The following is a 27024-nucleotide window of genomic DNA, read 5'->3' as shown; positions in this document are numbered from 1 at the left end:
CCTGGTTCCAGCCCCGGCCAGGGCTCTGGCACGGAGCCATCCAGGCACCTACCTCGAAGGAAACTGAGCTCTTTGGCTTTCTGTGGGGGGACAGGAGACCACCTTGCAGGAAGCAGAGGAGAGAGGATGGATTTAGCCGAGACTGGGAAATAGACACAGCAACCTGACACATGGGACAGTCAGGGCTCAGAGCCCGGCTTTGGCCCTGAAGTCAACTCTCTGACCTTGACAGCGGACCTCTCCTCGGAGCCCCCCTCTCCAAAGGACAGTCACTATCACTCCTGCCTGCTTCTCTGCCCAGCCCCTCCTTGTCCTTCAGGATTTGGGGCCTAGAAAAGGATTCCCAGATGTGTTAAGTCACACTAGGCTCCTTGGATGAAATCACTAGAGCCATATCTAGCCACAGTCATGGATATGCCTGTGACTATTCATTATCTAAAATTGGACGGGATGAAGTACTGCAAAATAATACGCTGTAGGGAATGGTTCTGCCGAGGCAACGGACTGAATTAAAACCGTCGCTATTAAACATTTCCCACTGGTGACTTGTGGTGTTCTCTTTACTCATATGCTGGGTACCACACACTTCCCTGATACTGATGGGAAAGTGACGCGCAAGAGGCAAGTGGCCGGCTTTCCAAAAAGGTCCAGGCACAGTGAGGTGTAGACACTGTGACAGGGAGATTACCTTGGAGAGAGAAGAGGGTATGTACCCTGGCACGGGCACAATTCATGCGCTGAACACTGCGACGGGAAGAGCAGAGTCCGCGCCGGAAACCTGAAGGGTATCTCAGTGACTCACTGGTCCTGTCCCCTGGCTTCAGGTAAGATGTGATCAACCAGCCCAAAGGGTCCAAGGGACTCCCTGGGGGTCACTCAGCCAGCCCCTCAACCTGAATACAATATCCCCACTCACCCCAAAACATAAGGAAACTTAAATAAGAGTTATCTGCTCAATAGGCACTTGCCCTATTTGGGTTAGTAAATCAGAGCTCTGCAGAGAGGCTTCTGGAACCCCCAAGACCCAGCCCATTTTGTCACGACGGCAAGGGGAAGAAGGACAGCCTGGAAGCCCCCCATTAGCACTTTCTGGGAGGGTGGGGTGATGCCGGGTGGATTGAACGATGTTTCACATAAGGAACGACCAGAGCACCTCTCCTTACGGATTCAGCCACCTCTCCAGGTTCACGCCCTGTCATAATCTTTGTCCTTCTTCCTGCTAAAGGATAAGGCTCCTTGGTAAAAAAGCACAGCAGCTGAGAACCTCAAGCTCCCTGATTTTGATTTTTGCTGTGCTCTCAGGGTCAAAGACAGCTCAGAAAAGACATGTCCCCTAGTAAGCAAGCTGCAGAGTTTGGACTGTCACCCAGGTCTCCTGAACCTCATGAACTCAAACATAAAGCTCTTTAATACCCAAGCATCTCCACCAGGGCGAGAAGAGAAGGAGAACAGTGACCCTGACGTTAACTCACAACGTCCAGCAGCTGCAGAACAAACACCCGCCTTCGCTCCTCTGAGCAAAGCATCTCTACCCATAACTCATGCACTCGCTCAGCCGGCATCCACTGAGGCCACCTGGAGTGCAGGCATCACGCTGTCACGAAGAGGACGACCTGGCGAGGGCAGGGACAGAAGCGGGGCAGCGGCTGCCGTGATCCAGACAAAGGATAATGATGGTCTGATTGGAGGCAGCGGGATAAGGAGAAAGAGATGCAAGTAAAGGATGCGAAGAAGGTAGATTTGGCAGGATTCTCTTGCAAATTCTCTGGGGTTGGGGGCGGGAAAGTGAGTGTAGGGAGGCCCCTGGTATGACTGCTGACTAGTGCCCTTCAAGGAGGCAGGAGCCCGGGGCAGGAACAGATGCACAAGCTCGGAGGAAAGGTAGGGAGCTCGGTTTGGGTCGGGGTGGACTTGAAGTGCTTGACGCACACTGAGGAAGAGAAACCCAGCCAGGAGTGCAGGTCTGGACGTCACAAGACGTGCAGGAGGATGAGGTCATCCAGGGACGGGAAGCCGGGGTCAGCGTCACTACGGGGGGGAAGGGAGAAGGGTCCACGGGAGGGCTGGAGAGAGAACAGTCACAGGTGCGGGAGAGATGGGAGGAAGGAGGACACAGGACCCCAAAGAGGAGAGGGAATCGGGAAAAACAAAACACAAACAGCGTCTGATGCCGTCGATTGACGAGGTGAGATTAGAGGCCGTTGCAGTCGGTAACAAGGGGGCTCCAAGGCCTGGGGCGAGAAGATGTCAGAGGACGGTGATTGCAGGGGTGGCCGTGGCATCACCCCTCCTCTGGGTCCCTGGCATGGCGCTCGGCTGCTGGCACCAGCCATGGTACCAAAGGAATACAACATCCTGGCTCGGCCTGGATCCTGGGAGACATGCCAGGTCCCAGTACTTTAGAAATAATGGTCCAGCAGCGCACACTGGGGAAGACAAGGAAGTATGGCGCTAACAGGTTTGAAACTCAAACCTTCCTTTTCATTCCCTCTACTCCGTACACGTTCGGAACAGGCGAGACCCATGGCACATCAAGTGTCTGGTCATGCGGGGGTTAAAGGAACCACTGCCCAAGACGGGAGCCTCTTCAAGATGCAGGGCCCTAGAGCCCGGAGCCAAGAAGTTGAGGCTGCCTGCCCCGCCAGCTGAACCGCGAGCCCCGCACGTCTCTCCTGCCTGAAAAGGAAAGAGCCATCACTCTCAGCAGCGCAGAGGGCCCAGCCTGGGGAAGGGAGAGCCCGAGCCAGCAGGCAGGCGGAGAGCAGAAGCGCAGGCAGAGGTTTCCGGAGGGAGGTTCGTTCTCCCAGACAAACACCTGCCTGCCAGCCTCCTCCCCTTCCGCTCTTGTTCAGGTCAGGACCCTAGAAGAGGTCAGCTCCCCGCCAAACCCAGACTGACGGCACCTCTTTGCTTTTCCCCAAACCTCCACTTTCTACACCATTTGCCACGTCGAGGGGAAAGCATCTCGCGTGCTCAACAGCACAAGTTTAGCACACGTGGGCAAGGCTGGAAGGGGAAGCCATGTGGAGGATGGTGATAGCTGTCTCCATCCCCGCTGGCAGCTCGATAGGGGGAAACAGGCACAAGGTTGGCCTGGAAGGCACCTGCAGCAAGCAGCAGGGGAGTCACAGCAAAGCTTAAGACTTGCACAAAGCCTCCCCGCTTTCCAAAGGTCCTCATGCCCTGGCCTCCGTCTAGTTCAGGGCCGCCCTATCAGGTGGGATAGACAAGGACCAACTCAGGCGTTTCTCACACGGGTGACTGAGAGGCAGAGGGCAGATGGCAACAGAGTCAGGGCCGCGGGTTCTGCCTCAAGCTTCTCGGCTCTTCCCAGGCTACCTGGTATCCGCCGAGGGCCCGAGGAACCTGAGTGAATAAACCAGGGAGGCCGAGGCCGAGCCGCCTTGGTGCTTAGGATGGAACCCGGCTGCCTTGACTAGGGCGTGTGCAGTACCCTCCAGGGGCGGGGGCGGGGCTGAGAGCTCTGGTCTCTGATGCTGAAGCAGAGCTGGAAGAAGAAAGGGAGGTGGGCACAGGCTTGGCCGAGCTTCAGTGACGCCTCCAGGAAAAGCCACCAGAGCTGGCCGTGTGGACAGAATCCCAGGGCCCTGCTGTACCGGCAGCCCAAGCCGCTGGTTTGCTTTTCTTTCCCTCCTGGAATATGGAGCATCTTATTTTTAACTTTATAAATAGAAGAGTGAATGACAGTGCCGGCCTAAGACAGCCGTGAATAAAGAACTCTCAGGAGCAGCTGGGCCCGAAGTCGCATCCTCCTGCAGAGCGCCGGCCCCGGCGCAGGAGCCTGGGGCCCCCGAGAGCCTGCAGCTAGGAGCCGGAGCCTCAGGGCTGTTCAGACCCCTTGTCTGGACATATCTGCCTCCCCCACCCCACCATGGCCCCTGCTCACATCAGCCGATGATGAAGCATCAGGCCTAGTGGGAAGAAAATACATTGTCTGATACAAACCCCGAGACTGCCCTGCTTCGAGTGAGGTTTTGCAGGGCTATCTCCACGGTCTCTCTGCCCCCTCTTCCCACCGCAGAAGTGCAGGGAATTCCCCCCACGGCCCAGGCATAGCCCTGACCGCCCCCTTCCGCCCTTTCTGAGACTTAAGGCTTGCCTGTTCAGGAGGGTACAAAACGTATATCCTTGTTTGTCTGAAAATCTCCTCTTACCCAGTTTGCACTGAGTGTCACCATTCTCTCTGCAGTCCTGCCCTTGTCACGCAGCGGTGAACATCTGTCTGGGGCAGCTTACCTGCAGCCTTGCTTTGGGTTGGCAGATGATGGCTGTGACCTCAGAGACTTCCTCTTTAGGGGACGCTGGGTGACTGACAGTCCCAACCAGCGTAGAAGGAAGGGAGCCATAGATAATGATTTAAACGCCAGCATCCATAGAACATTTTCAGTGCAGGAAAGGTATATGTCACAATGATCACTCGTAGAACAAAAGGTTTTTAACCTCTAACAGGTACCAGGCGCTGTGCTAGGTGCTGGGATCCGATGGTGAACAGCACGGACGGAGCCCCTTCCCTCACAGAGTTTACAGTGGACTTGTAGACAAGGAAGTCAGCCAGTGAGTACAAAGCGACGCGCACCATGACAGAGGATGCACAGGTACTGTAGGACCACATGGCGGGAGAGCTAAGCCTGACTTAGATGAGGGGGGTGGAGCCAGGGAAGGCTTCCTGGAAGAGGTGACATCTAAGCTGAGACCTGAAGGAAGAGTAGGAGGTGATGAGGGGAGGGAAGGAGGTGAGTGTAGCTGGAGCGGAAGGGAAGGACTTCAGAGAACAGCGTTCAGGGGCATGAGCTTGCAGAGCCAGCTAAGCCACGGCAAGGAGGTGGGTCCTTCTCCGATGATAACGGAAAAGCCACTGAAGGCATCCGAGGAGGGGAGAAGCACAGTCAGGTCGCCACTTCAGAAGGCATGTTCGTGCTGCTGTGAGGACAGACCAGAGCCAGGCGCGGCTGTGTGGGGGGCATCCAGGAGGTGATGCAGAGATCCAGGCAAGAGATGGGGGGGGCGTGTCCAGGACGGCCAAAGTGGGACCCGAAAGAGGAGGACAAACTCAGGGCAAAGGACAAGCCGATGAGATGCAGAATCACCAGGACAGCCATGGAGACGGGGCAGAGGAGCCGGGGCCTGTGCCTTGGGTAACTTCACACTCAGCAAGATGAGGACCAGCAGGAGGGGGCAGAGGGGTGGGAAGCGGTGACACCAGGAGGGGCCTTGAGGAGTCTGAGGTCCCTGTGTGGCCCCTGAGCGGAGGTGTCCTGCGGGCAGCCAGACATACAGTCCAAGCTCGGGGGCCGGGTCTGGGCTTCGGCTGGGAATCATCAGCACATCAGAGAGGAGGCGTGAGACGGCCTGGGGAGAGCGTGTAGCGCCAGAGAGGGTGGCCACCCAGCCCCCACCCGAGGAAAACAGCACCCGAGCTACGTAACAAAGGTCGTACATCAGCTGCAAAGCCAGGGCTGCTAACCTTCCTGACCCTGACCCTCAGATCCGCTCTACAAGATTCCCACCCAGGGCCTCACTCCCCAACCCCCCGCCCCTAGGTCCCCCCCATACAACACACCCCACCACGTTGAGTCATCAGTCCCTGGGTCAGCCCCAGAGCTCCAGGCTAGTGGTTAAATGTGCACCTCATTGTGTGTTACCTGCTGTGAACTACAAACCACACGTGACAAGTACATAAGCGCACGAGCACGTGCTTCTGCGTGACGGCCCCGCAGACTCACGTGCGTGTCCACACCTCCACGCATAAACACACCCGCCACCCCGCAGCCTGCACGAGGTCGTCTACATCCACCCGCGCTGAAATCCGAAAGGACTCTTCCCACTTTGCACTGCAAATTTTCCCCCAAAAGCAAAACAAAAGCTAAGCAAATAAACGCAAAGTTACAACAGGAGGAAAAAGGTGAAAACATGTGTCGAGTTTCTTTTTTTCTGTCTTCTCCTGTGATTGTATTTAATCTTCATGGATTATAAAAATGGGTGTTAATCCCAGAGGGATGAGGATGAGACTCAAACTCAGGTCTGCCTCCAAATCCCTCCCCGACTGTACACTGGGAACCGCAGCTTTCACTCTGGAGAGCTGGGAGTAGACAGACTCTGTAACAAAAGGAAGTTGGCTGGTGTACGTGTGATGTGCAAGTTTATTTCCTTTATCCATTCAATAAATATTCATCACTCCCCTGCTAGGTACCTGAAGGCAAGAATTGCACTGATGCACGTTAATAGAGAACATCCCACTGATGCACGTTAATAGAGAACATCCCTTAATTAGGATCCCATTTACCCTTGTGATGGGCTGCAATCATTTTTGTGGGATTCTCTGATTGCGTCTCCTTAGAGAAGTGCTGTCATAACTGCCTGTCAGGCCGAGACGAAGCCCTTGGATGTAATGCGTCTGGGGGAATTGCAGCCTCTCATTTTCTGGCAGCCCCAGCTGTTAAAGGCCACCCCTTTCCTTCCCATCAGCTAACAAGAGATGATCCTTCACAATAGAGCTACAGATGGGGACCTGAAGGAGGGATTTGCTAATCGCCGTTCCCTTTATAGTGGTTTGGTCTCAGCTGTACCACCCTCTGGTTGGGCCTCACCCCCGGTGAATGTCCTTTACTGGATTCATGGCCAAGAGGACAGGGTGTTTAACTCGGTAATTAACACCCGATTTGCGGCGCCTGCCTGGGCGACACCTCTGCCCTCCTCCCCTCCCGCCAGGCCTTGTTCTCCCGCCGTGGGAACGTGGGGAACATCAATCCAGTTATCAAGCAGTAGGAGTGGCTCTTGTCCCAGCAGCAGGGCTTGGGGGTGCCCGGAGAAGGCCAAGAGGTCTGAAGTGGTGGGTGCCCATCTGCCACTTCTCTCCATCCCTAGGGGCTCCGTGAGGTTTTGTTTTCCTGCTGTGGACATTGCGAACACCGGAGCCCTGGAGCCCAACACTGAGTGTGCGTGTGGAGTGGGGCAGGCCAGCCCGCGGGGCGTGGAAAACCCTGTCCCTCCTGAGAACGTGTGGATCAGTGAGTCCATCACGTCACCAGTGGAGGCCCTTTATCCATCTGTGCGCCCCCCGCCCCTTTGAGACACCACCGGCTAAGCCCGGATGATAAATCGTAGCTCATCTTGAGCGTCTGCCGTGTACCTACGTGAGCTTCACATGAAGTCGCTCATTTAACCCTCATAATAGCTCCGCGGGATAAGGTGCTACCACCACGACACAGATGATGAAACCGGGCACAGATGACGGTGTAACGCGTGCACGCCAGGACCCAGCCCGGCTGAGGTCTGTACCCAGGCACGAGCCCCAGGGCCTGCGCCCCGAACCTCTGCACAAAACTGCCTCAGGCCCAGAAGCCAGTGACCCACGTGGCTTAACTGTTTGGAAGGTGCCGAGAAAGTCCTTACTGCTCCCGTCCTCCAGAATAGCCCTCCACGGAAGCTAGGAATGGGCTCACAATGCTACCACTACAATAATTCTCTGGCAACGATGGAAAGCAAATCCCCCGGGAGGACAAGGGGATTGAACACACGGAGCTGGGTACAGGCTGGCAGGCTCCTGGCAGGCTCCAGCCAGCCTCCACCCTCTCCCACACGTGGACGTTTACCAGTTCCTTCCAGCCCCCAAGAGGCTCTCAGTGGATGGGACCTGGTGTGGGCAAAAGCAAGGACGAGCTTCCCACTGGGGATGTGAATAAAAGAGGGGGAAGAGGCCCCGGTCGGCAGCAGGACTGTAGTATGGGACTACGTACTGGTTTTATAATCTTCATCAAGACAACCAACCACTGTGAGTTTCCATTTCTTCAACTACAAAATGGGAATAAGAAGAGTTGCTTTGTAATGTTGCGTAAATTAAACAAGGCAATGCATACGAAGCACTGAACAGCGCGCCCAACACAAAATAGGGACATGAAAATGGCAGCTCTTGTTATAATTTTGCTGCAACTCAAGGAAAGGGGGCCTGACCAAGGTTCTGTGGAAACAGTGGGCAAGGTGGACACTGGGCGAGCTGCAGGAGAGAGACTTAAAGGAGAGAGACAGGGCTTCCCTGGTGGCGCAGTAGTTGAGAATCTGCCTGCCAATGCAGGGGACATGGGTTCGAGCCCTGGTCTGGGAAGATCCCACATGCCGCGGAGCAGCTGGGCCCGTGAGCCACAACTACTGAGCCTGCGCGTCTGGAGCCTGTGCCCCGCAACAAGAGAGGCCGCGATAGTGAGAGGCCCGAGCACCGCGATGAAGAGTGGCCCCTGCTTGCCGCAAGTAGAGAAAGCCCTCGCACAGAAACGAAGACCCAACATAGCCATAAATAAATAAATAAATAAATAAAAATTAAAAAAAAAAAAAAAAGGAGAGAGACAACCTTCACTGACTCTGCAACTATTCTGAGCCCTCTTTACAGATTCGTTGCCATCTGCCAGCCACTCTCTACTCAGACCTACTACATGTGGGCACCATGTTGGGTGACGTTATGAGTTGAATCAAGTCCCCCCAAAAGATGTATTGAAGCCCTAACCCCTGTTACCTGTGAATTTGACCTCATTTGTAAACAAGGACCTCGCTGATGTAATCGGATTAAGATGAGGCCATACTGGACAGAGTGGGCACCGATTCAATACGACTAGTGTCCTTAGAAGAAGAAGAGATACAGACACACGTAGGAGAAAAGGCCACGTGAAGACGGAGGCAGAGACGCAGTGCTGTGTCTACCAGCCAGAGCATCGCTGACAAGCACCAGAAGCGGGGAAAGAGTCAGGGAACAGATTTCCCCCTAAGAACCTCCAGCAGGAGCCCACCCTGCTGACGCCTGGATTCAGACATCTGGCCTTCAGAACTGTGAGAGAATAAATTTCAGTTACTTAAGCCCCCAGTTTGTGGTACTTTGTTGCACGAGCCCTAGACAATGAAATAAAACTACAAAGATAAATTTAAAAAAAACGAGTTCCTGTCCTGAAGTCTCTGCTATTCATTTCATCCCACGCAAGAAGCTGGATGAGAGTTCATGGTGGTCTCGGTCCAGCTTCCAAAAAGGTACAATTTGTTAGTCAAGAGTTTTGCCTGGCCCACCAGCTAGGACTCCCGGACCCAGGGACAGCCGGGAGGAACGAAGACTGTCCTGGCCACAAGTTATACCGGGTCCCCGCCACCCACGGGGCATAGCAGTGAGAACTGAAAGTAGGAGAGGAAAGCCGGGGCTGGTGTCTTTTCCTCAGTTTCTTCCCAATCCACCATTCTTTGTTTCTCCTGTTAATTTCTCCATTCTTTCTCTTTGTATTTTAAGTGTCTATTCTGTTCCTTCTGCTGTCTTCACAGCCTGGCGGACTGGAAAAAGCAGAGGTCTCAGTGGCTAGAAAACCAGACTTTGAGTTCCATCATTTACTTGCTGTGGGTTCTTGGGCAAGTAACACTAACTTTCCGTGCTTTGGTTTCTTCATCTGTACGATGGCAGTAATATGTAACTTGCCATGTTATGTATGGTGTACAGGATGTAACATATGTGTGTATGTATGAAATGTATGATGGCACCCATTAAACAAGACGATATATGCCGAAGCATTTTACGTGTCGTACGAAAAGGAGAGAGATCTTGCTATGCACAATTCCTAGATCTTACGTAGGGAAACACTGGTTTTCAATATGACATATCAGGATATACCAGAAAATTAGCACCAAATGTAAAAACAGTCAAGCTGGTGCTAAAGGAGGTAGAAATGGCATTGACCTAAGAGGAAACATGGACCCGACACCAACACCGAAGCACTCTGATATTGGGAATGTTTTCCCGTCTCTTAATTTGAATGATCTGAAGTTCCCATCTGGCTCTAAGATTCTATGACTTTATGAAAATGTATACATCTAGCTGTTTGCTCTTATAAAATTACACTTTAAAAAGAGTTCTTTGCTTATGGGTCACCCACTACAAATCTGGAGAAAGCCGTGATGCCTGAGGGACTTCTAATAACAAGTGAAGGAGAAAAGCCATTTGATGTGTGAAATACCCAGCTGGCCAGGGACCACCGGAGGGGCATGTCTTCTCAAACACGCCTCTCCTGGCTAATCCAGAATTTCAGAGGAAGGGGTTGGAATCACTCCTAACAGAGGCTGGTAAAGAGGGTGAGACACCCCTCCTGCAGCCCAAAATGCAAAGGCAGCCAGACGATTTTTAATCTCCTTTTAGAATAACATAAACCAAGGTGACTCCAATTGCAATGGAAGAGATGGAGCTCAGACCTAAGGCAGAACTAACTTCCTGACTCTTGAGATGCACAAGGGGTTTGGGTAAGTTGCCTCCTGTGAAGCTCTGTAACAAGCAACCAAGGGGCCAACTGCGTCGTGGGTGCAGGTAGTGGGCTCAGGGCTGGAAGCGCGGACAGAGTGACCTTCCGGAGGGCCCTTCCCGCCGGCGCTTCCCCTCCTCTCGCCAAGTCGGTGCACAATAGGACAACACGCCTGCCTGTCACACAACAACACGATCCCACTTCCAGTTACCTTGGCAGCTCACATCTCGCCACATTGCCCATTTTTTCCTGCTGGCACCGTAGACTCCAAGGTGTAAATGCTGTTTTTACAGATTTTTGCATGTTCCACACTGGAATGTGATCATCACTTCACATCGCAGTTTGCGCCGAGGAGGAAATGAAACCCACTCCCGAGTCAGAGACGGGAGTGTGGTTTCACCCTCTTTGACAGCCAAAAGCCAACGGAGGGCTCTCTGAAGAGCCAAGTATCTCGGGGGCGGGGGGGCGCAAAAGACACGTGGGCATCTTCTTAATTCTCCTGAGCTCAGCTCAGGGCTGAAATCCGTGTTTGCTGAGGGATGTAGACTGTGGTTTGGCGATCGCTTCAGCTGGAGAAATAAGGAAGTAGGAGAGTTCATCCAGCTGGCACTTTTCTGGCGCGACTCCTAAAAGCTGACAGGTTGACGATCCTGCAGGCCTCGGGAGCTCACCATGCTCTAAACCCTTTGCACGAATTAATTCATTCAATCATCGCAACAGCCGTACAAGGCCCAGAGGGGTTCGGGGACTTGTTCATCATAACAACACGTCCACTGAGTTCAGTGTAAAGCCAGGCAGTCTGGCTCCAGAGCCCCACGCTCGTCGGAAAGAGACACGATGCAGACCCCAGAGAAGTGGGCCTGGGTCCAGCCTCCTCTTGCCCTCTTTCCTCTCCTCCCCTCACCTTTGTGCTATAGGACCACACGCTTGAGCCGAAAACCCTGAGAAGAGGGAACCATGAGCCAAAACCACCAACGTACACCACGTCGGAATTCAGCCCAGCTCTCCCCATAACTCACAAGGCAGCACCCATTGGTACCCTAACCCCACTGTCCTTTTGTAGGAATGTTCCCAGCCCATAATTATTCTCTCTCCCCAGGCCAGTAAGTCAATAGCACATTCAAAAACCAGTCTCCAAAATGACTCCTTTGCTAAAACTGTTTTCTCACCCCTGGGGGTTCTCCTTTGAGGTGCGAAAACCCCAATCAGGGAGTCGCACCATACATAATGCATCAGGCTTTCACCGAGAACCAGTAAAGCAAGCAGAAGCTCAGAAGGGTCCATCATCCCCCAGGGTTCATAATTGGACACTGTGATTAATCAATTTATCTGCTATTCAGACAAACACCCCACGGGAAGAGTCAGTAATAACAGACTATTAAGCAGGTACACAGGTAACCAAAGTGTACCCATGCTTTGAGCTTTGCAGCACCTAGATTCCCAGAAACTCTACTCATTTTTTGAGTTTTCAGGGTCCACAATAACCTAAGCACAGGAGTGGGAGATGGGAGGCCCAATTTTCAGAAAGCTGTGAGTGATTAACACCCAGAAGGCTCACGAGCTTGTTCATAATCCCCTGAATCAGTCAACACTTGTTAGCATTTTTCATTTACTCTGTGTCAGGCACACTGTTAAGACCAGGGTAGACACCCTCCCCCCAAAAAGTTCATTATCCAACTGAAGAAATAGACATATAAAAAGCCAATGGGAGATCAGCTCGGTGCTTTGTGACCACCTAGAGGGGTGGGATAGGGAGGGTGGGAGGGAGACGCAAGAGGGAGGGGATATGGGGATATATGTATACGTATAGCTGATTCACTTTGTTATAAAGCAGAAGCTAACACACCACTGTAAAGCAATTATACTTCAATAAAGATGTTTTTAAAAAAGGCCAATTATCTTGTAATAGGAAAAGTGAGAGACAGGTGTTAGGAGCACAGAAGAAGGAGAAGGAAAACTCACTCACCATGGGGTGGAGGATAAATGGCCTACCTGGGAAGGCTGCTCAGAGGAAGAGAACTTTGAACTGGGTCTTGCTGGTTGAGGAAGATCTTTTGTTTCCAGAGAGGCGGGGTGGGGTGGGGGGTCGGTGTAGAGTAGCCCAGGTAGAGGAACCAGGAAGCACAAAGGCATTCAGACATGAAGTCAGTGTTTGCAGAGAACTGCACGGGGCAGGTACTGAAGGGCTAAGGAAATGGGCTTTATCCTGTCCTAAAGGCAACAGGGCGACATGGTAAGTTTTGAAAGCAATGTCTGATCATGAGCAGGTTTGTGCTTCTGAAAGCCCATCGAGGGCTGGATTAGAGAAGAGGACGACAGGAGAGAGGCTGTTGCCTTAGTGAGGGCAGAGTGAGGGCGGTGGCCTCTGCAGACAGCGGGCTGGGAAGGAGACCAGACAGTAGAAGGTTTCTAATGACACACGCGGAGCAGGGGATGATGCCCTCGGCTGAGGAGGAGAAGCGCATCTGAGGGACAGAGCCAGAAAAAGCGGACACGGAACTCACCGTGCCCACCCAGCCTGCACTCTGGATGCTCCCCGCCTCAGCTCCAAACTTCACTGGTCAAGGGAGGCTCTGCTCACAAGCAGGTAGTTTTGTTCCCCACTCTCTCCTTCCTGCCTAAGGATTAGAACATCTCTCCCTAAAAACCTCGTGAGAAGTCACCTTCTCCCTGTCACCCTTGCCTGTCCCAACACCGCATCTCTCCCTTCCCAAACATCCTCTCTCCCTATCCCTCTGTCCTGCTGCCATCCAAACGTGGCATCTTTTTAGAAGTCACATAGGGACCTCCCTGGCGGTCCAGTGGGTAAGAATCATTGCGTCCACTGCAGGGGGAATGGGTTCGATCCCTGGTCGGGGAACTAAGATACCACATGCTGCACAGTGTGGCCAAAATAATATAATAATAATAATAATAATAGAATAGAAGTAGCAATGTAGGGCAAAGGGCAGTGAATCAGAAGTGGGGGCAGTCTGTGCTCCAAGGCTGTCTGTCCTAGCTGACCAGGTAACTTTCAGAACTTGCTGGACCTCTCAGCCTCGGCATCCTCACCTGTAAAATGGGGCTAAGAAATGAAAACTAATCTTTGCTTATGTCACAGGATTATGGTGAGGATGAAATGAGATAAAGTGCTTGTAAACCACACCAAGGAAAGGCAGGAAAAGGTGCTACCGAACTATCTGGATCATCCGGCACTACAGTCCACCAGACTGTGAGTTCCTTGAGGGCAGGGGCCTGGTGTCTTCATCTTTGGATCTCGAGAGCCTAATCATTCCTGGCACAGAGTCAGTGTTTGATAAAAATGTGTTGAATTAAAAAACAAGGAGCGCTACCACCATAGACACAACACACACACACACATACACACACACACACACACACACACACACATACACACACACACACACACACCACAGAGGTATCCTTGCCTCCCTCTCTCTCACCATAAATGCAGGCAGACCCACAACACCTCACTTTTGGAAGTACTGCTCTAGTCCTGGCTCATTCCAAAAACAGCCAGTTCCTGGAAGAAAACCAAGTGATTGTCACGCTGCCTGGATGCCTCCCGTGGGCACGTTTGACCAAGTCTGAATTCTTCCCCTTCTCAGGGGAAGCTGTGAAGAACTGAACCCCAGACTCACTCCCCTTCCCGGAGCCCCAGCTGGATCTGCCCCTCCCCCTTTGTGCCAGGCGTTCGACGTGGGTTTTTTTTTTGTGTGTTTTTCTTTTTTTCTTTTTTTGCTCTCAGGAGCTCGGCCGCCTATACTGCTGTTTTCATTGATGCCTTGAGCAGAGCTGGCATGTGCAACTGCCGAGAAGGGGGAGCGCGGAGCTGCGGGGGAAGCATGTAAAAATAGCCTGGCGCGCGTCGTTCTGCCTGCTCCGGACTCCTTGAACCCGGGCCGAGGTGGGGAAGCTCACATCGCCGTGCACACTGCGGAACCCGGCCGGGGTCTGCACCCAGACCCGGCGCAACAACCGGAGTACCGGGGAGGGGGGTGGGGGGGGCTGGGGCTAGAGACCTGCGAAAACTTTTTTTTTTTTAGAAGCCGAGCGGTAGGAGGATGGGCAGAGAGAAGCTGTTTCTTGCTTCTAGCGCTCCAGCCACACAGCTGCAGGGATTGCTACGTGCCCGCTGGTCCAACAGATTACAGAAGTGCAGCCTGGACTCTGGGCTAGTTTTAGAAACCCATTCTGCAGGTGGGCGATGGGAGGGAGGAGGGCGAGGGGATTGGTAAGGCTAGCTCTCTGCCTCGCACTGCACATCATTCTGAGTGTCTGCTCGCCTGGGCGGCGGTGGGGGGGGGGGCGGGGGAAGAGGAAGTGGCGAGGGGACAGCAGGCGCGCATGCTTTGCCCTAACTCAAGGCGACAGCATTAGCTCCCGAACACCCCACTGTTCTCCCCCAGAGCGTGTTTGTTTCGAAATCGACAGTTGCCAGATGCATGCTGCTTCTAGTTTCTCAGAGAACGGGGATTTTAAAAGCTTTGCTGCCTACGCGGTGGGGTTAGGGGGTAGCTGCAGTTCAGAACTCGAGGGAAGAAGGTCGGGAAGGGTCTCTGCCCCTTTCTGCAACCCAGCAAGGCAGAGGGACAATCCCCGTGCCACACCTCCATCCCGCCCCGCGCTGCCTATGGGTAACCATATGTGAAGTGCTCGGCAGCCCCACCAGACACCCGGCTATTAATAGAGCCCGGGAATTTGCTCTCTGCCTTTTTCCTGCCACCGAGTAAGGGCTGATCTTCACACACATACCCCACTCCGCCCCCCCCCCCTCGGCGCACCGTTCCTCCACGAAGGTAAGGGGGCTGCCCACGCGGATCCCCTTCGTGACTACAGGTGCCCAGAGCCTACGGGCTAACCCAGTTGTAATGACAGCAGGGTCAGAGCGAGGCCAAGGAACGCAGCCTCCAGTCGCCGGACGCAAATCCCAGCAGGGCTCTTTGCGGCTCCGAGCCAACTCCAGAGTACAGAAAGGGCAGCCGCTGGGCTGCCGGAGGCGGGGGACGAGAGCGCAATTTGCGGAGCTAGAGCGACCTCCTGGGAACTGCTGCGGGACGAGCGGCTGCGGACCCATTTCCCGCTGCAGCGCGGCGCGCAGGCCCCACGGCCCGCGTGGGCTCGGCTGCGGCAGGCGCGGGCGCTGTCCCTGGTCCTTAAGGTGGCCGCGGCCCGAGCTCCCTCCCCGGGGTTAGCGTCCCAGAGGCGGCTCGTAGGTGCTGGAGGGCAGACCTCTCCCCGGCCCGGATCTGGGCGCGAGGGTCTGTTGGTGGTGCCCAAGTGCCATCCCGGCGCGGCGCGGCGGGGCCCCCTTCCCCGACCCCCATCCCCGCGGCCAGGAGCTCTCCGCGGTGCTGCGGGGACCGAGAGCTCGAGCTTGAAGGCTAACGCCGAGGCAGCGGCCGGCCGGAGACGGTCAAGGCGCCGCAGGGAGCAGACCTGGCCCCCGGATCACCCATCCCGATCCGGCAGAAACCGGCACTCTGGAGCCCTAACGGAGCCCAGAGGGGAGGGCAGGGGAGCGCGGCCGCCCAGGGTTTGGGACTTGGTTGGGGTGGTGGTGGTGGAAAGCGAGCAGCGGGGGGCAGGAGAGGGAGCTGGGGTGAGAGCGACTCTTTTGCATTTTCAAGAGGGAGGGGGCCTGAGACAGGCACTGTCTTTCCCGCACCCAGCGCACACACACACACACACACACACACACACACACACGCACACACGCGCACACGGCCGGCAGAAGCAAGCGGGATGGAGCTGGGAAAGTTTGGCACCAGGTGCGGAGCGGCGGCGGCGGCGGCGGCGGCGGCTGCGCGCGGCGCGGGGGTCCCGGCGGGCTGCGGGGTCTCCGAGCCCGGCCTCTCGCCTCCTTACCTCGGTGTTCTCGGCCGCGTTCTCCGCCATTTTCCTCCTTAGGAGCAGGCAGCGGGAGGAGTGTTTCATGCCCATAAGAGCCAGCAAGGGTTTGGTGATACAGAGATAGGGCAGAAAGAGAGAGCTGGTGTAGCTTTAAAAGAGAGAGAGAAAGAGAAAATGGGAGGAAAAATAAAATAAAATAAAAGCCCAACCCAGTCCCTCTGCTGGAGCATCAGCCGGTACCATCAACCACGGTGGAGTCTTTCCTGCAGTCTCCACTTTGTTTTATTTTCCTCCCTTCTCATCGGCTTCGGATTCCTTCACACAGTTTCGAGTTCCTGTCGCGCCCGCGACCCCCTCCCCGCCTCTCTCCACCCGCGCTGCGGGCCAGGCAGGAGGGAGGGAGCCCCGAAGGCTCCGCGGAGGCGGCGGCGGCGGCGGCGGCGGCGGCGGCTCCTCGCCGGCTGCTCGCAAAGTCCGGCCGGCCGAGGCAGCCGACAACTCCTCTCAACTTCTGCCGATCAGCGGGCGAAGCAACACGCTTCCTGCGCGTCCCTCCCGGGGGCTGAGCCGGTGAGTGGGGGCGGGGAGGAGGTTGGGCCGGGCGGGAGGCTGCTGCTGGGCGCAGACCGAGGGCCCCCGTGCCCCGGGCCGCCCCCTCGCCCGGGCTCCGGGGGTCTCTGGGCCGCCTCCACTCCCGGGCGCCGTGGACAACTTGCTGGGGGGTGGGTGGTGGCGGGGAGGCGGGGGGCGAGGGCTGCGCGGACGCAGCCGGGCCACACGTGAGGCTCAGAGAAGGCAGGCGCCGGGGCTGGACTCCGGCAGGTCCTCGGACCCGGTGTGCGTCCTCCCACCGAGGACGGGCCCTGAGCAAGGCTGGGCCACGGTCACCTTGCCCCCATCCCAGCCCTCCCCCCCACCCAGCTCTCCCGCTCCGCTGCCAATTCCTGCATCCTCCCTCCGCGTTTGGGGTTTGGGGAGCCAAGGGGTGGATGCCTGGATGAGGGAGGGTCCTCAACTCCTTCAACTCTAGGGCTACGTGTGGCATCATGACCCCTTTTTTCTCCCACTCTCCCTCTCCAACGGCCTGGGGCTCCAAGCCTCGCCCAGGCCGAGAGGGTGGGACCAAGGTTCAGCCAGAGGTAGCCTGGGAAAGAGGGTGGGAGAAAGTCAGACGCGTGAGCCTTCCGCCGCGCTCCCCCTGCCCCGGTCTTCCCTGGCAGCCCCCTGCCCACACATCTCTCTTCTCCTTCCTCACCCCTCCCCCAGCATCACCAGATTTTGAAGTCCCTTTTATGGGAGAGAAGGAGGATGTCACGTACCCATTAGGATTCTCTTGATCCTTTTTTAAGGGAGTTTGGGCGGCAGCAGGGGGTGTGAATTTTTATACAATGCATTCCTGTCTTCACTTTGAGAGCTTCTTTTTCTCTGTCTTACTGGCCATCTGTCAGGCGGGTGGGGAATAAAACGGGGGGGGGCGCTCTGTGTCCCCCATTACAACAGGCCTCTGGGGCTGACTCCTTCGAAGACAGCTGCACTTTCAAGCTTTCAGTTCACAAGTCAAGGGCAGGGACCTAAAAGGGGCTCCTTGGGCATCCTGGCTCTCTTCACTTCACCCCTGTGCTTACCTAGGCAGAGCAGTCCTGCATGCATGCCCTATTTGTTATTTAACATCACCTTTGACAGCCAGGAGGTGTGAGCCTGATTGTCCTCAACTAACCCCAGAGTCCATTGACGAAATGGGCCAGGATCTAAAGACATTTCCATCACCTGGTCCTCGGGAAAGAGAGGATACGTTGCAATAAGTGGAGGAGGGAGAGGAGAGGAGGGGATGGAGAGTGGGCAAGAGGCTTGAGTTAATGGGTGAGTGTGTATGTGAGTGTGTGTGTGAGTGTGTGTGTGTGTGTGTGTGTTGAGGAAGGAGTACATTTAAATGAAAGAATGACCTTAACCTCCTTAACCTTTTCCTCTCTCAGACCACAAACCTGGATGCGTGTTCAGGGTGAGCGAGCAGAGTCTGGCAACACCTGGTCATTCTCCTTCCCTTTCACATCCTGCCAACGCGCAGAAGGTGGTGGGGGGCAAATGAGCTGAATCTAAGGAGTGACCTTTACCCTCTTCAACCCCATTTTCTCTAAGCATCCTTCTCAGAGACAAAAGATCTTGAGACATCTGATCTCCTACCAAGAGAGGCTCAGTACTTGTACAATCAACGGAAACCAGAAAGGATCTTCCCAGTTCTTCAGTCCTATCCTCTCATTTGACGGAGAAGGACCCCGAGATCAGAGAGAGGACACGTGTCTGTGATCCATCAGCTAGCTGACGGAGCATCTCAGAGCAGCTCCCCAGCCCCCTGGCTTCCAGCCCAGCGCTCTCCCCCCACCCTACCCCACCTCACACTGCCGCAGCCTGTGCGGTGTATCCATTCTGTGACTAACCGGGGCGGGGAGGGAAGCTCAGACAAGCTCCCACCGAAATAGGCTGCTGCCTGTGCGTGATTATGTTGCTATGAGAACCTCAGTGGGTGTGTTTCCTCCATTCTCTGTTGAAATCTTTTGCTTGGCTTGGCTTCTCCCCAAGCACGGCTCCCCTTGGAATGGGGAGTGGAGAGGCTGAGATGGAGAGCTGTATTCTCATAGCAAAGAGTTTGGTAGTCCAACCCATCCAAACCCGAGCCAGCCCGGGGCTGTGCCTGAGGAGGCTGGGCCACCAGGGTGGCTCCAGGGTGGCTGGAGGACAAGCCTGAGCAGTCCTGAAAGGGGACACTCCTGTCCTCTGCAGAGCTACCTTGGAGCAGGGAGGAGTTGCCCCTTCTACGCTCCCACCTCTTTACAAATTCCCAAGCAAAATAACTGTTACTTTTAAGAGACTAAGTTTGGGGGTAATTTGCTACACAGCAAAAGATTACCTGGATACCCATCTCCTGGAGCTGTGAACATTCATGATGCATAAAAAGTGCCTAGCACATGGTGGGCATTTTGCGGTAGCATTTTCTCACCATCCCCACTGTCTACAAGAATTCGGTCTTTCTCCTTCTCTTTTGCATAGGTATGTCACATAGTCTTTTGCAAGATTTAGTCATTCCACGAAGAACTTACTGGGCATCACTTATATACCTAGCTCATGAATAGGCCCTGGGCTTAGCAATAGGCAACAAAAGATACTGGAATGACCATTGAACAGGTCTTAATTTAATCACCCTGGAGGCTTTGACATAGAGAGAACTTCTGTAGAAGAGCTTTGGAAAGGACTCTGCTGGGAGGCAAAAGGACGTATGACAAGGAGTACAGGAAGTTCTTCAGGATGTGAGTTAAATGAGTCGTTTGGACAGTAGGTCCTACTGGGTAAAGAGGTCCCGAAGACACATTTTGCTTATGTCATTTTTCTTACGCTAGATCTTCAGTGCAACAAAATGTATTGAATAGTACATGTAAAATGCTTAAAACAATGCCTGGCTTATGGTCAGACCACACGGACCTTGTGCTAACATTTGCTAGGCACTGTGCTAGGCTCTGAGTTAAACTTGATAGAGCCCTTATGTGCTGGAGACTTTCCCAGATGTGTCCTCATGAAGTCCTTTCGACAACTCTTTGAGGTAGAGAGATGCTGTCACTGTCCCCACATCATAACAGATGACACAAAAACACAGAGAACTGCCCCAGTGGTAGAGTCGACAGGCAAATCCAGGATGCCGGCATGATCTTCAAGAGGTTACCCAGGTTCCAGGAACAAGGGAGTGGCTCTCAACCTTGTTGAGAATCATCTGGGGACTTTTAGAAATGCCAGTGCTCTGGTTCCACCCCCAGAGACTACGATCTAGTGAGGGCTAGGCGTCCGGATTTTTTTTTTAAGTCCCTGGGTGATGCTAACGGGTAGTCATGGTTGAGGATAGTTGGATAAGGATGTTTGGAGGAGATAAAAAGACCCGCAGAGAAAGATCCCCAAGTCACAGGCGAGTCCCCCCAAAACTACAACAACCCCCACGTTATCCAGCCCTCACACAGAGGTTCTTGAGGACCAGGAGGTGCTTGAGAGCGTGAAGCTGTGCGGTGGTTGGTTGAGCATGCAGAGGTTGTTACGAAACCTTGGCGGAGGGCTATAACTGGACAAGTTATCCCGCTGTATGAGATGCCGCAGAGAAATTTAGTCTCCTGTCACTAGAAGGTTTCAGTTGGACTAATGATTTGGTGTAGCTGTTGTAGCAGAGCTGCAAACCCTGGAAGGTTGAGCAAGGCCTCTGAAGTTCCATCCACCCCAAGCTGCAACCCCATAATCATCTCCTCCCAGGCCTCCGGAAGGTGAAGACTGTGTGTAGTAGCTCTACTCCAGAAGCCAACCAACCGTTCCTCTGCTGCCTCCCAAAATCCAGTGCCTGGGGGCCAGGATGCCGTTTCTCCGACCTGCAGACCATACTGCCTGGGAAAGCCCAGATTCTAGCTTGTTCAAGTGTGGTTGCTTCAATAAAAGGGGCTGTGTAAGAAATATCGTGTGTCTTCCCCCTCTTCCTCCTCAGGGAACCTCACACATGGCCAGGGCTCACATGTGGCCGAGACACGCTGCAGTGAATCCGTGGCTCCTCAAGAATCAGGCCACAGCCGTTATCCATCACCACCTCCCAGCAGCGAACCCAGCAGTGTGCTTCGTGTCTTCTGGGAGATGGGAGACAAGCCAAGGCTGCAGCAGCCGACTACCTGGCTGAGGCTCCAGACAGCCCCACACCTGGGAAGTTCTCCTGCACAAGAGCCTCTGCAGTCCTAATCCTCCCCAACCCAAGGCTGAATTATTTCTTAAACTGTGTTCCGAAAAACAACTTGTAAGAGTGCCACCAACGCCTGCAAAGTAATTTGGGTTTCTTCCCTTTTTTTTTTTTTTTTTCTTGCCATTAAAACCAGAATGTTATTTCTTCCTTGCTCGGATAATGTCTGACTGAATCAACTCATTGTGGTTTTGTGCTGGATGTGATACTGTTTGGTCTGACTATTTATTCTCACTATATTTGGGAGGCATTTTCTTAGTAGTTCTGCATTCAGAGCTTAATCCTTGGTGTTTTAGGCCCCGGAAGAGCTAGACTATTTTTACCTGCCTTTCTCTCAGGGTGAAAAGGACTCAAAAGACATCCAGACATTTTCTCAGTGGCCTACGATGGAACCCAAACTTCTCTGGAGGAAGCAGAAGAGGGACACAGTAGCAGAGCCCTTAAAGATACTAAAATATTCTTTCTAAAATGCTATCACAACAAAAATCAGCTTTTTCTTTTTGGTGGAAGTTGTACACGCCACTCCTTTCCTCTTTTTCAAGTCTTTCATAAAGGCTCGCCTTTTTCTGGAAAATCTCTCCTGAGTCCCTCCAAAGCCAGCTAGAAATCAACTCAGTCTATCTGGCGCAGTAACTTAACACACATTTTCTTCCATTAGCCCTTATACAACAACTACCACAGTAGCCAAGCACTGTACCAGGCATTCTGGACTAAAAGATGAAAAGACAGCCTTACCCTGATGACCTATCTTCCAGGAGGAGTTGGTTATGGATTCAGGTACTATCAGAGGTCATATGGATTGGTTCTTATAGGTTAAATACAGCTATAGTAAATGGCTTATAGTCAGGATGGCCCTGCAAGAGCTATCTATTGATACGGACAGGGAGACCCTGGAGGCTTTAAGGCCTGGACCAGAAGCATAGTAGCCTCCATTCAGGTAAGGCTGGGGACACCTTCTTTATCAAGATACCAAAGTTCTTGTGTGCTTCCAACACTTGTATGGATGGGAAGTTTCGCAGCCTTGGCCCCCCAAAAGCATTAAGTACTGGTGCCTCTTGGGGCATATAACACACTGTGACCTGCCCTAGTGCAGGGCTCATCTCTGGAGTTTCAGGGGTGGCCCTACCTGAAGGTGCACAGAGAATGGAGGCGGCAAAGAAAGCTGTGCTTGATTCCACCTGTTTCCTTTCTGGACCACTTAACCACCCTGATCTATTTCTTCCATTCCCAAAAGGTTTTTTCTTTAATATAAACCTCTGCTAGATTTTTTTAAAATGTAAAATATTACCCCTCTACGGTGATACTAACATTTTGCTGTGTATCCTCCATTCGTTTCTCATGCAAACGTATGAATAGATCTTCCCTGACTTACAATGGGGTTACCTCCTGATAAAACCCTCCCAGATGGAAAATATCGTAAGTCGAAAATGTGCTTAATATACTTAACCCTCCCAAACATCACAGCTTAGCTCGGTCTACCTTAAACATGCTCAGAACATTTACATTAGCCTACGGTTGGGCAAAATCATCTCACCCAAGGCCTATTTTATAATAAAGTGTCAAATACACCATGTAATGTATTGCATACTGAACTGAAAGTGAAACACAGAACGGCTGTCTGAGTACAGAACGGTTATAAGTATGTCGGTTGTTTACTGTGATCTCGGGGCTGACGGGGAGACCTGGTCGCTGCCACTGCCCAACATCATGAGGGAGGGTTTCCCTGCCTATCGCTAGCCCAGGAAAGGATCAAAACTCAACATTCAAAGTATGGTTCCTACTGAATGCGCATCACTTTCATACCACGGTAAAGTCGTAAAATCATAAATTGAAAGTCTGTATATGTGTTGTACAGACGTGGAGTAATAGGCATGGCTCAGCGACTTGGTTTCTTTGTTACACAGTGTATGATAGACTCCTTTCCATGTTGTTACATGTAAATCCAAGTTATTATTGTTAAAAGCTGTAAAACGTCTCACCGTGTGGATAAGCCATGCTGTCGTAAACCAGCACCCTACTGATGGATTTTTAAGTCATTCTAAGTACCTTGAATGTCACTCTAAGCAATTTTGCAATAAATGTTCTTTTACATACACCCTTATGAACAGGAGCTTTGCTTCCATACGATAGTTTCCCAAAAGTGATATCATTTTAATATATATTGCCAGATCCTTTCCAAAATTTGATTCCTCAGAGTGTAGCCTGAACACTTGGAAGGTGCACATCCAGCCTTCCTTCCCCTCTGCTATTCCAATGTCAAGTACAAAACTATTTACTGCATTCAAAGCCCTGGATTAAGCACTTGAGGGGGAAGATCCATGAGATAAAAGACACGATCCTTGTTTAAAAGGCATTTCTACACCAAGAGCTCTACAGCCTGGCAAAGTGTTCACGAGATGGGCTGAGACATGGGGTATTTTTCCCTAGAGGGAAACCAGATTCCAAGTCTAGGCAGCCGGGCATGAATTGGATGTTACCAAGAGGCTCTATAGTCTGAAAAATAATAAAGACAAAAAAAAGAAAAAAAAAAAAGTAGGCATCAATTACCTGCCACGTGGGTGCAATGGCCACAGAGGATACTCAGGCCTTCGGGGCCACCTTCATTTCCCGTTCCTTCCAGAAGGCTGTGCCGGAAGGAGAGCCTGGCTTGGAGGCAGGATGCCACTGCCACTTTTCAGGGGGCCTGACAGAAACCCGCCACCTGGAAAACCACAACCTCCACTTCCCAGAGGAGTCTTGTTTGGTCCCTTTTGAGATAACATTTGTCGTGTTCAGACTTGCCCATAAGATGTGACCCACCCGTGACCCCTTAACCCAAGGAAACCTTACACCACTTAAAACCTCCCATTTCAGGCTATCAGAGGATGCCTGAAAGTGTGAGAGAGGCCAAGGGAAGAAGAAGCAAAAGGAAGAAGAGACCTTTGGCCAGAGTCTGGGAGAAAGGGCCTGGGCTTTGTGGTCTTACAGACCAGTAGGTAGCCTCTCCCTCGGTGTAAAAGTGGCTTCCTGGTGATGGCTCTCTGGCAGATGCATTGGGAGAATAAAATGAACCAATGTAGATAAAGCATTAAGCACATTTCCTAGGAAATAGCGTTCTAAGAAAAGTGAGTTTCCTTCCCAGCATCTCTGCGGAGAAGACCATGTCTGTCCACGTGGGACAGTAACGGCGTGATGCGGAGGAAAAGCATCACTGCCGGGGGTCATCGGATCTGTGCTCTCGTCCCAGCTCTGTCGTTTCAATAGCTGGGTGGCTTTGAGGAAGTCACTTTCCCTCTCTGAGCCCCCTGCCTCTTCTTTAAAAGAAGGGATTTGCATGAGACAAGCCCCACATCCCCTTTCTGCTTTGTCCTTTTCATGTCTGGCATGAATTATGTTTCTAACCACACCCACATAACAACGAAGGCCGGTCACATGCATCTCAAACCAAAACTCAACTCTGATGACCAAAACAAAGGCTGAGGAGTGGGACACCCTCTCCCCCGACGTGTCAGAGTGATCAAATGGAAGGTCTATTCCTGTCCAGTCGGAGATTTACAAAGGGGGCCTGCAGCTAATGTTCATTACAATGGTCACTCCAGCACTGGGCCAGGATTAGGGCTTTCCAGAGGTCAAAGGGCAGATTCCATTTTTTTAAACCGTCCTGTTTGACTTTAGCGGTCTCAAAGTCATCACCAAGCAGTCATTATAATCAGTCATCACTTGATTTCCCAGATGCTTACCAAGGAGCAGAGCTCAATGGGAAAACCAGTGAATTTCTTGACAGCCCAGGCTGCGGCGCTCTGGTCAATGACAACCCTGTCAGGTCTCAGTGATCCGTATCAATGCATGAATCGTGCAAACTGGCAGATTACCCAAAAATCGCTTGTCTGCCTCATTTTATGTTTCCAGGTTCGTGCAAATAGAATTTATACCTGTCTCATGAGTCTTGGCTTCAAAATTTATTCAGATTAATGTGTTGTCCCCAGCACACAACGTTGGCCATGGGCGATGGTCCAGACAGCGGCCAGCTGGGCTGCTGGCGAAGCCGGCCAGAGTTCTCATCCTATCAGGGGCGGTCCACCCTGGGGCTGATTCGCCTGTGGGGAAAACAAAAATCAGTTATCATTCTCACATATCTCTCAGGGTTATTCCATGGGAAAAACTGCATAAAGGTTGGGTGACATTTAAAAATCACCCAGCAAGGAAAGAGTGGCTTCGGTTCCATGGACCGTCCAGGTATCCGTTTAATTCAAATGCAGCTGTGGCTTCCGGAGGGAAGGGCTTCCCTCTCCTGCGATGGAAATATGCTGGAAAAGCTAAGGGCCTCTCCCGTGGACATGCCGCTTCTCTCCTAGGGCCTCACGGGAGGAGGGGGAGCCTGGGGACCTCAGAGCAGTGACTGCAGGCCAAGCAGTGCCAGGCCGGGCACTGAGTCCACACCAAGCCCAGAGGCGAGCACGCTCCTAGTGGGGGGACTGAACACAGCCTAGAGCCCATGCCTCCCCACAATTCCACCAGGAGGAAGAGCACAGACCTGGTTTTACATCCAGATTCTGATACTTTCCTCTGTGACTTTGGGCACATCGCTCCACTTCTCTGAGCCCCGAAATCCCCACCTGCAAAAAGAAGTGGGCCGAATCGGCACACGAAAAGATGCTCAGCGTCACTAATTATTAGAGAAACGCAAATCAAAACTACAGTGAGGTAGCACCTCATGCCGGTCAGAATGGCCATCGTTTAAAAGTCTGCAAACAACAAATGCTGGAGAGGGTGTGGAGGAAAGGGAACGCTCCTACACTGGTGGTGGGAATGTAAGTTGGTGCAGCCTCTATGGAGAACATCATGGAGGTTCCTCCGAAAACTAAAAATAGAATTAGCATATGACCCAGCAATCCTACTACTGGGCATATACCCTGAGAAAACCATAATTCAAAAAGACACATGCACCCCAATATTCATTGCAGCACTATTTACAATAGCCAAGACATGGAAGCAACCTAAGTGTCCATCAACAGATGAACGGATAAAGAAGATGTGGTACATACATACAATGGAATATTACTCAGCCATAAAAAAAGAATGAAATAATGCCATTTGCAGCAACATGGACGGATTTAGAGATGATCATACTAAGTGAAGAAAGTCAGACAGAAAGACAAATACCATATGATATCACTTATATGTAGAATCTAATATATGACCCAAATGAACCTACCTAAAAAACAGAAATAGACTCACAGACATAGAGAACAGACCTGTTGTTGCCAAGGGGGAGGGGGAGGAGGGCAGGACAGAGTGGGAAGTTGGGATTAGCAGATGAAAACCATTACATATAAAGTAGATAAACAACAAGGTCTTACTGTAGAGCACAGGGAACTATATTTAATATCCTGTGAAAAACCATAATGAAAAGAATTTTAAAAAGAAAAAATATATACATAACTGAATCATTTTGCTATAGAGCAGAAATTAACACAACATTGTAAATCAACTCTACTTCAATTAAAAAAAAACAAACGTGGGTCAGGTTGGTGCAGCAGGCCTGACCCAGAGCCAGGCTCGTCGCACACCTCAGTAAACGGGTGCGATGGTGTGCTGGGTGTGGATGTGACCAACTTCACTCTGTAAAACTGCATCCGCTGTTCTGTTCGACGCTCCGAACAGAACACCCCCAGAGGCCCAGTATCTGTCAACCGGGCAATGGCTCGAGACAGGGCCACTCCATCTAAATGGCACCTATCAAACCGTATTCTTGCTGCAGCTCTTTCTGTCACATCTGCTTAGTAACTGCTCTGAGTGGTGTCACCCTGGGTCACATACCATACTGGCAGGTATGGAGGACATTGCCCTTTTCCCTTAACTTCTGGAAAACTCAGCTTATGCAAGTGGCCAAATCTGCCACTCAACAGCTTCAGGACTCAGTGAATGCATCCTGAACAAACTAGGATTAATCACAGGCAGGAAGGAAGGAGTCGGCACTTTGGCAGGTGGATGGCGGAGGAAGAGGGGGAGAATGACATCAGAACAACTTTGCTTATACACCCTGACTCTGCTGCAGCCTGCGAAGATGGCCTTTTCTTTTTGAAACAAATCTCCACCTGTATCTTTCCCCGCTGTCCCATAAACCAGCCCTGGAAGGTTCAGGTCACGGTTTCCGGC

General features: G+C 52.5%; 1 protein-coding gene and 1 long non-coding RNA gene across 3 annotated transcripts in view; one reads left to right on the top strand and one right to left on the bottom strand.

Annotated features, from left to right (window-relative positions):
• Nucleotides 1-16447, bottom strand: part of PRMT8 (protein arginine methyltransferase 8) — an 84147-nt gene extending 67700 nt beyond the window's left edge. The window contains exons 1-2 of one of the 2 annotated variants that reach the window (XM_082352890.1): nt 16374-16447; nt 16149-16281 (exon numbers count right to left, since the gene is read on the bottom strand). In XM_082352890.1, coding sequence (XP_082209016.1) covers nt 16149-16223 — 75 coding nt within the window. In that variant the 5' untranslated portion in view covers nt 16224-16281; nt 16374-16447. Of the gene's footprint in view, nt 1-16148; nt 16282-16373 lie in introns of those variants that run through there. The other variant, XM_082352891.1, reaches the window with a different exon arrangement.
• A 184-nt stretch (nt 16448-16631) lies between these two features.
• LOC309610273 lies at nt 16632-26385 on the top strand. The gene is made up of 2 exons (XR_014233813.1): nt 16632-16703; nt 20644-26385. It is a non-coding gene; the product is annotated as an uncharacterized lncRNA (long non-coding RNA).
• Nucleotides 26386-27024: the final 639 nt, after the last annotated feature.

Source organism: Balaenoptera borealis, assembly GCF_965194805.1.
Source record: "Balaenoptera borealis genome assembly, chromosome: 13".
NCBI lineage: Eukaryota > Metazoa > Chordata > Mammalia > Artiodactyla > Balaenopteridae > Balaenoptera > Balaenoptera borealis.
The sequence above is the reverse complement of the archived record's forward strand: the minus strand, read 5'-3'. Positions and strand labels throughout refer to the sequence as shown.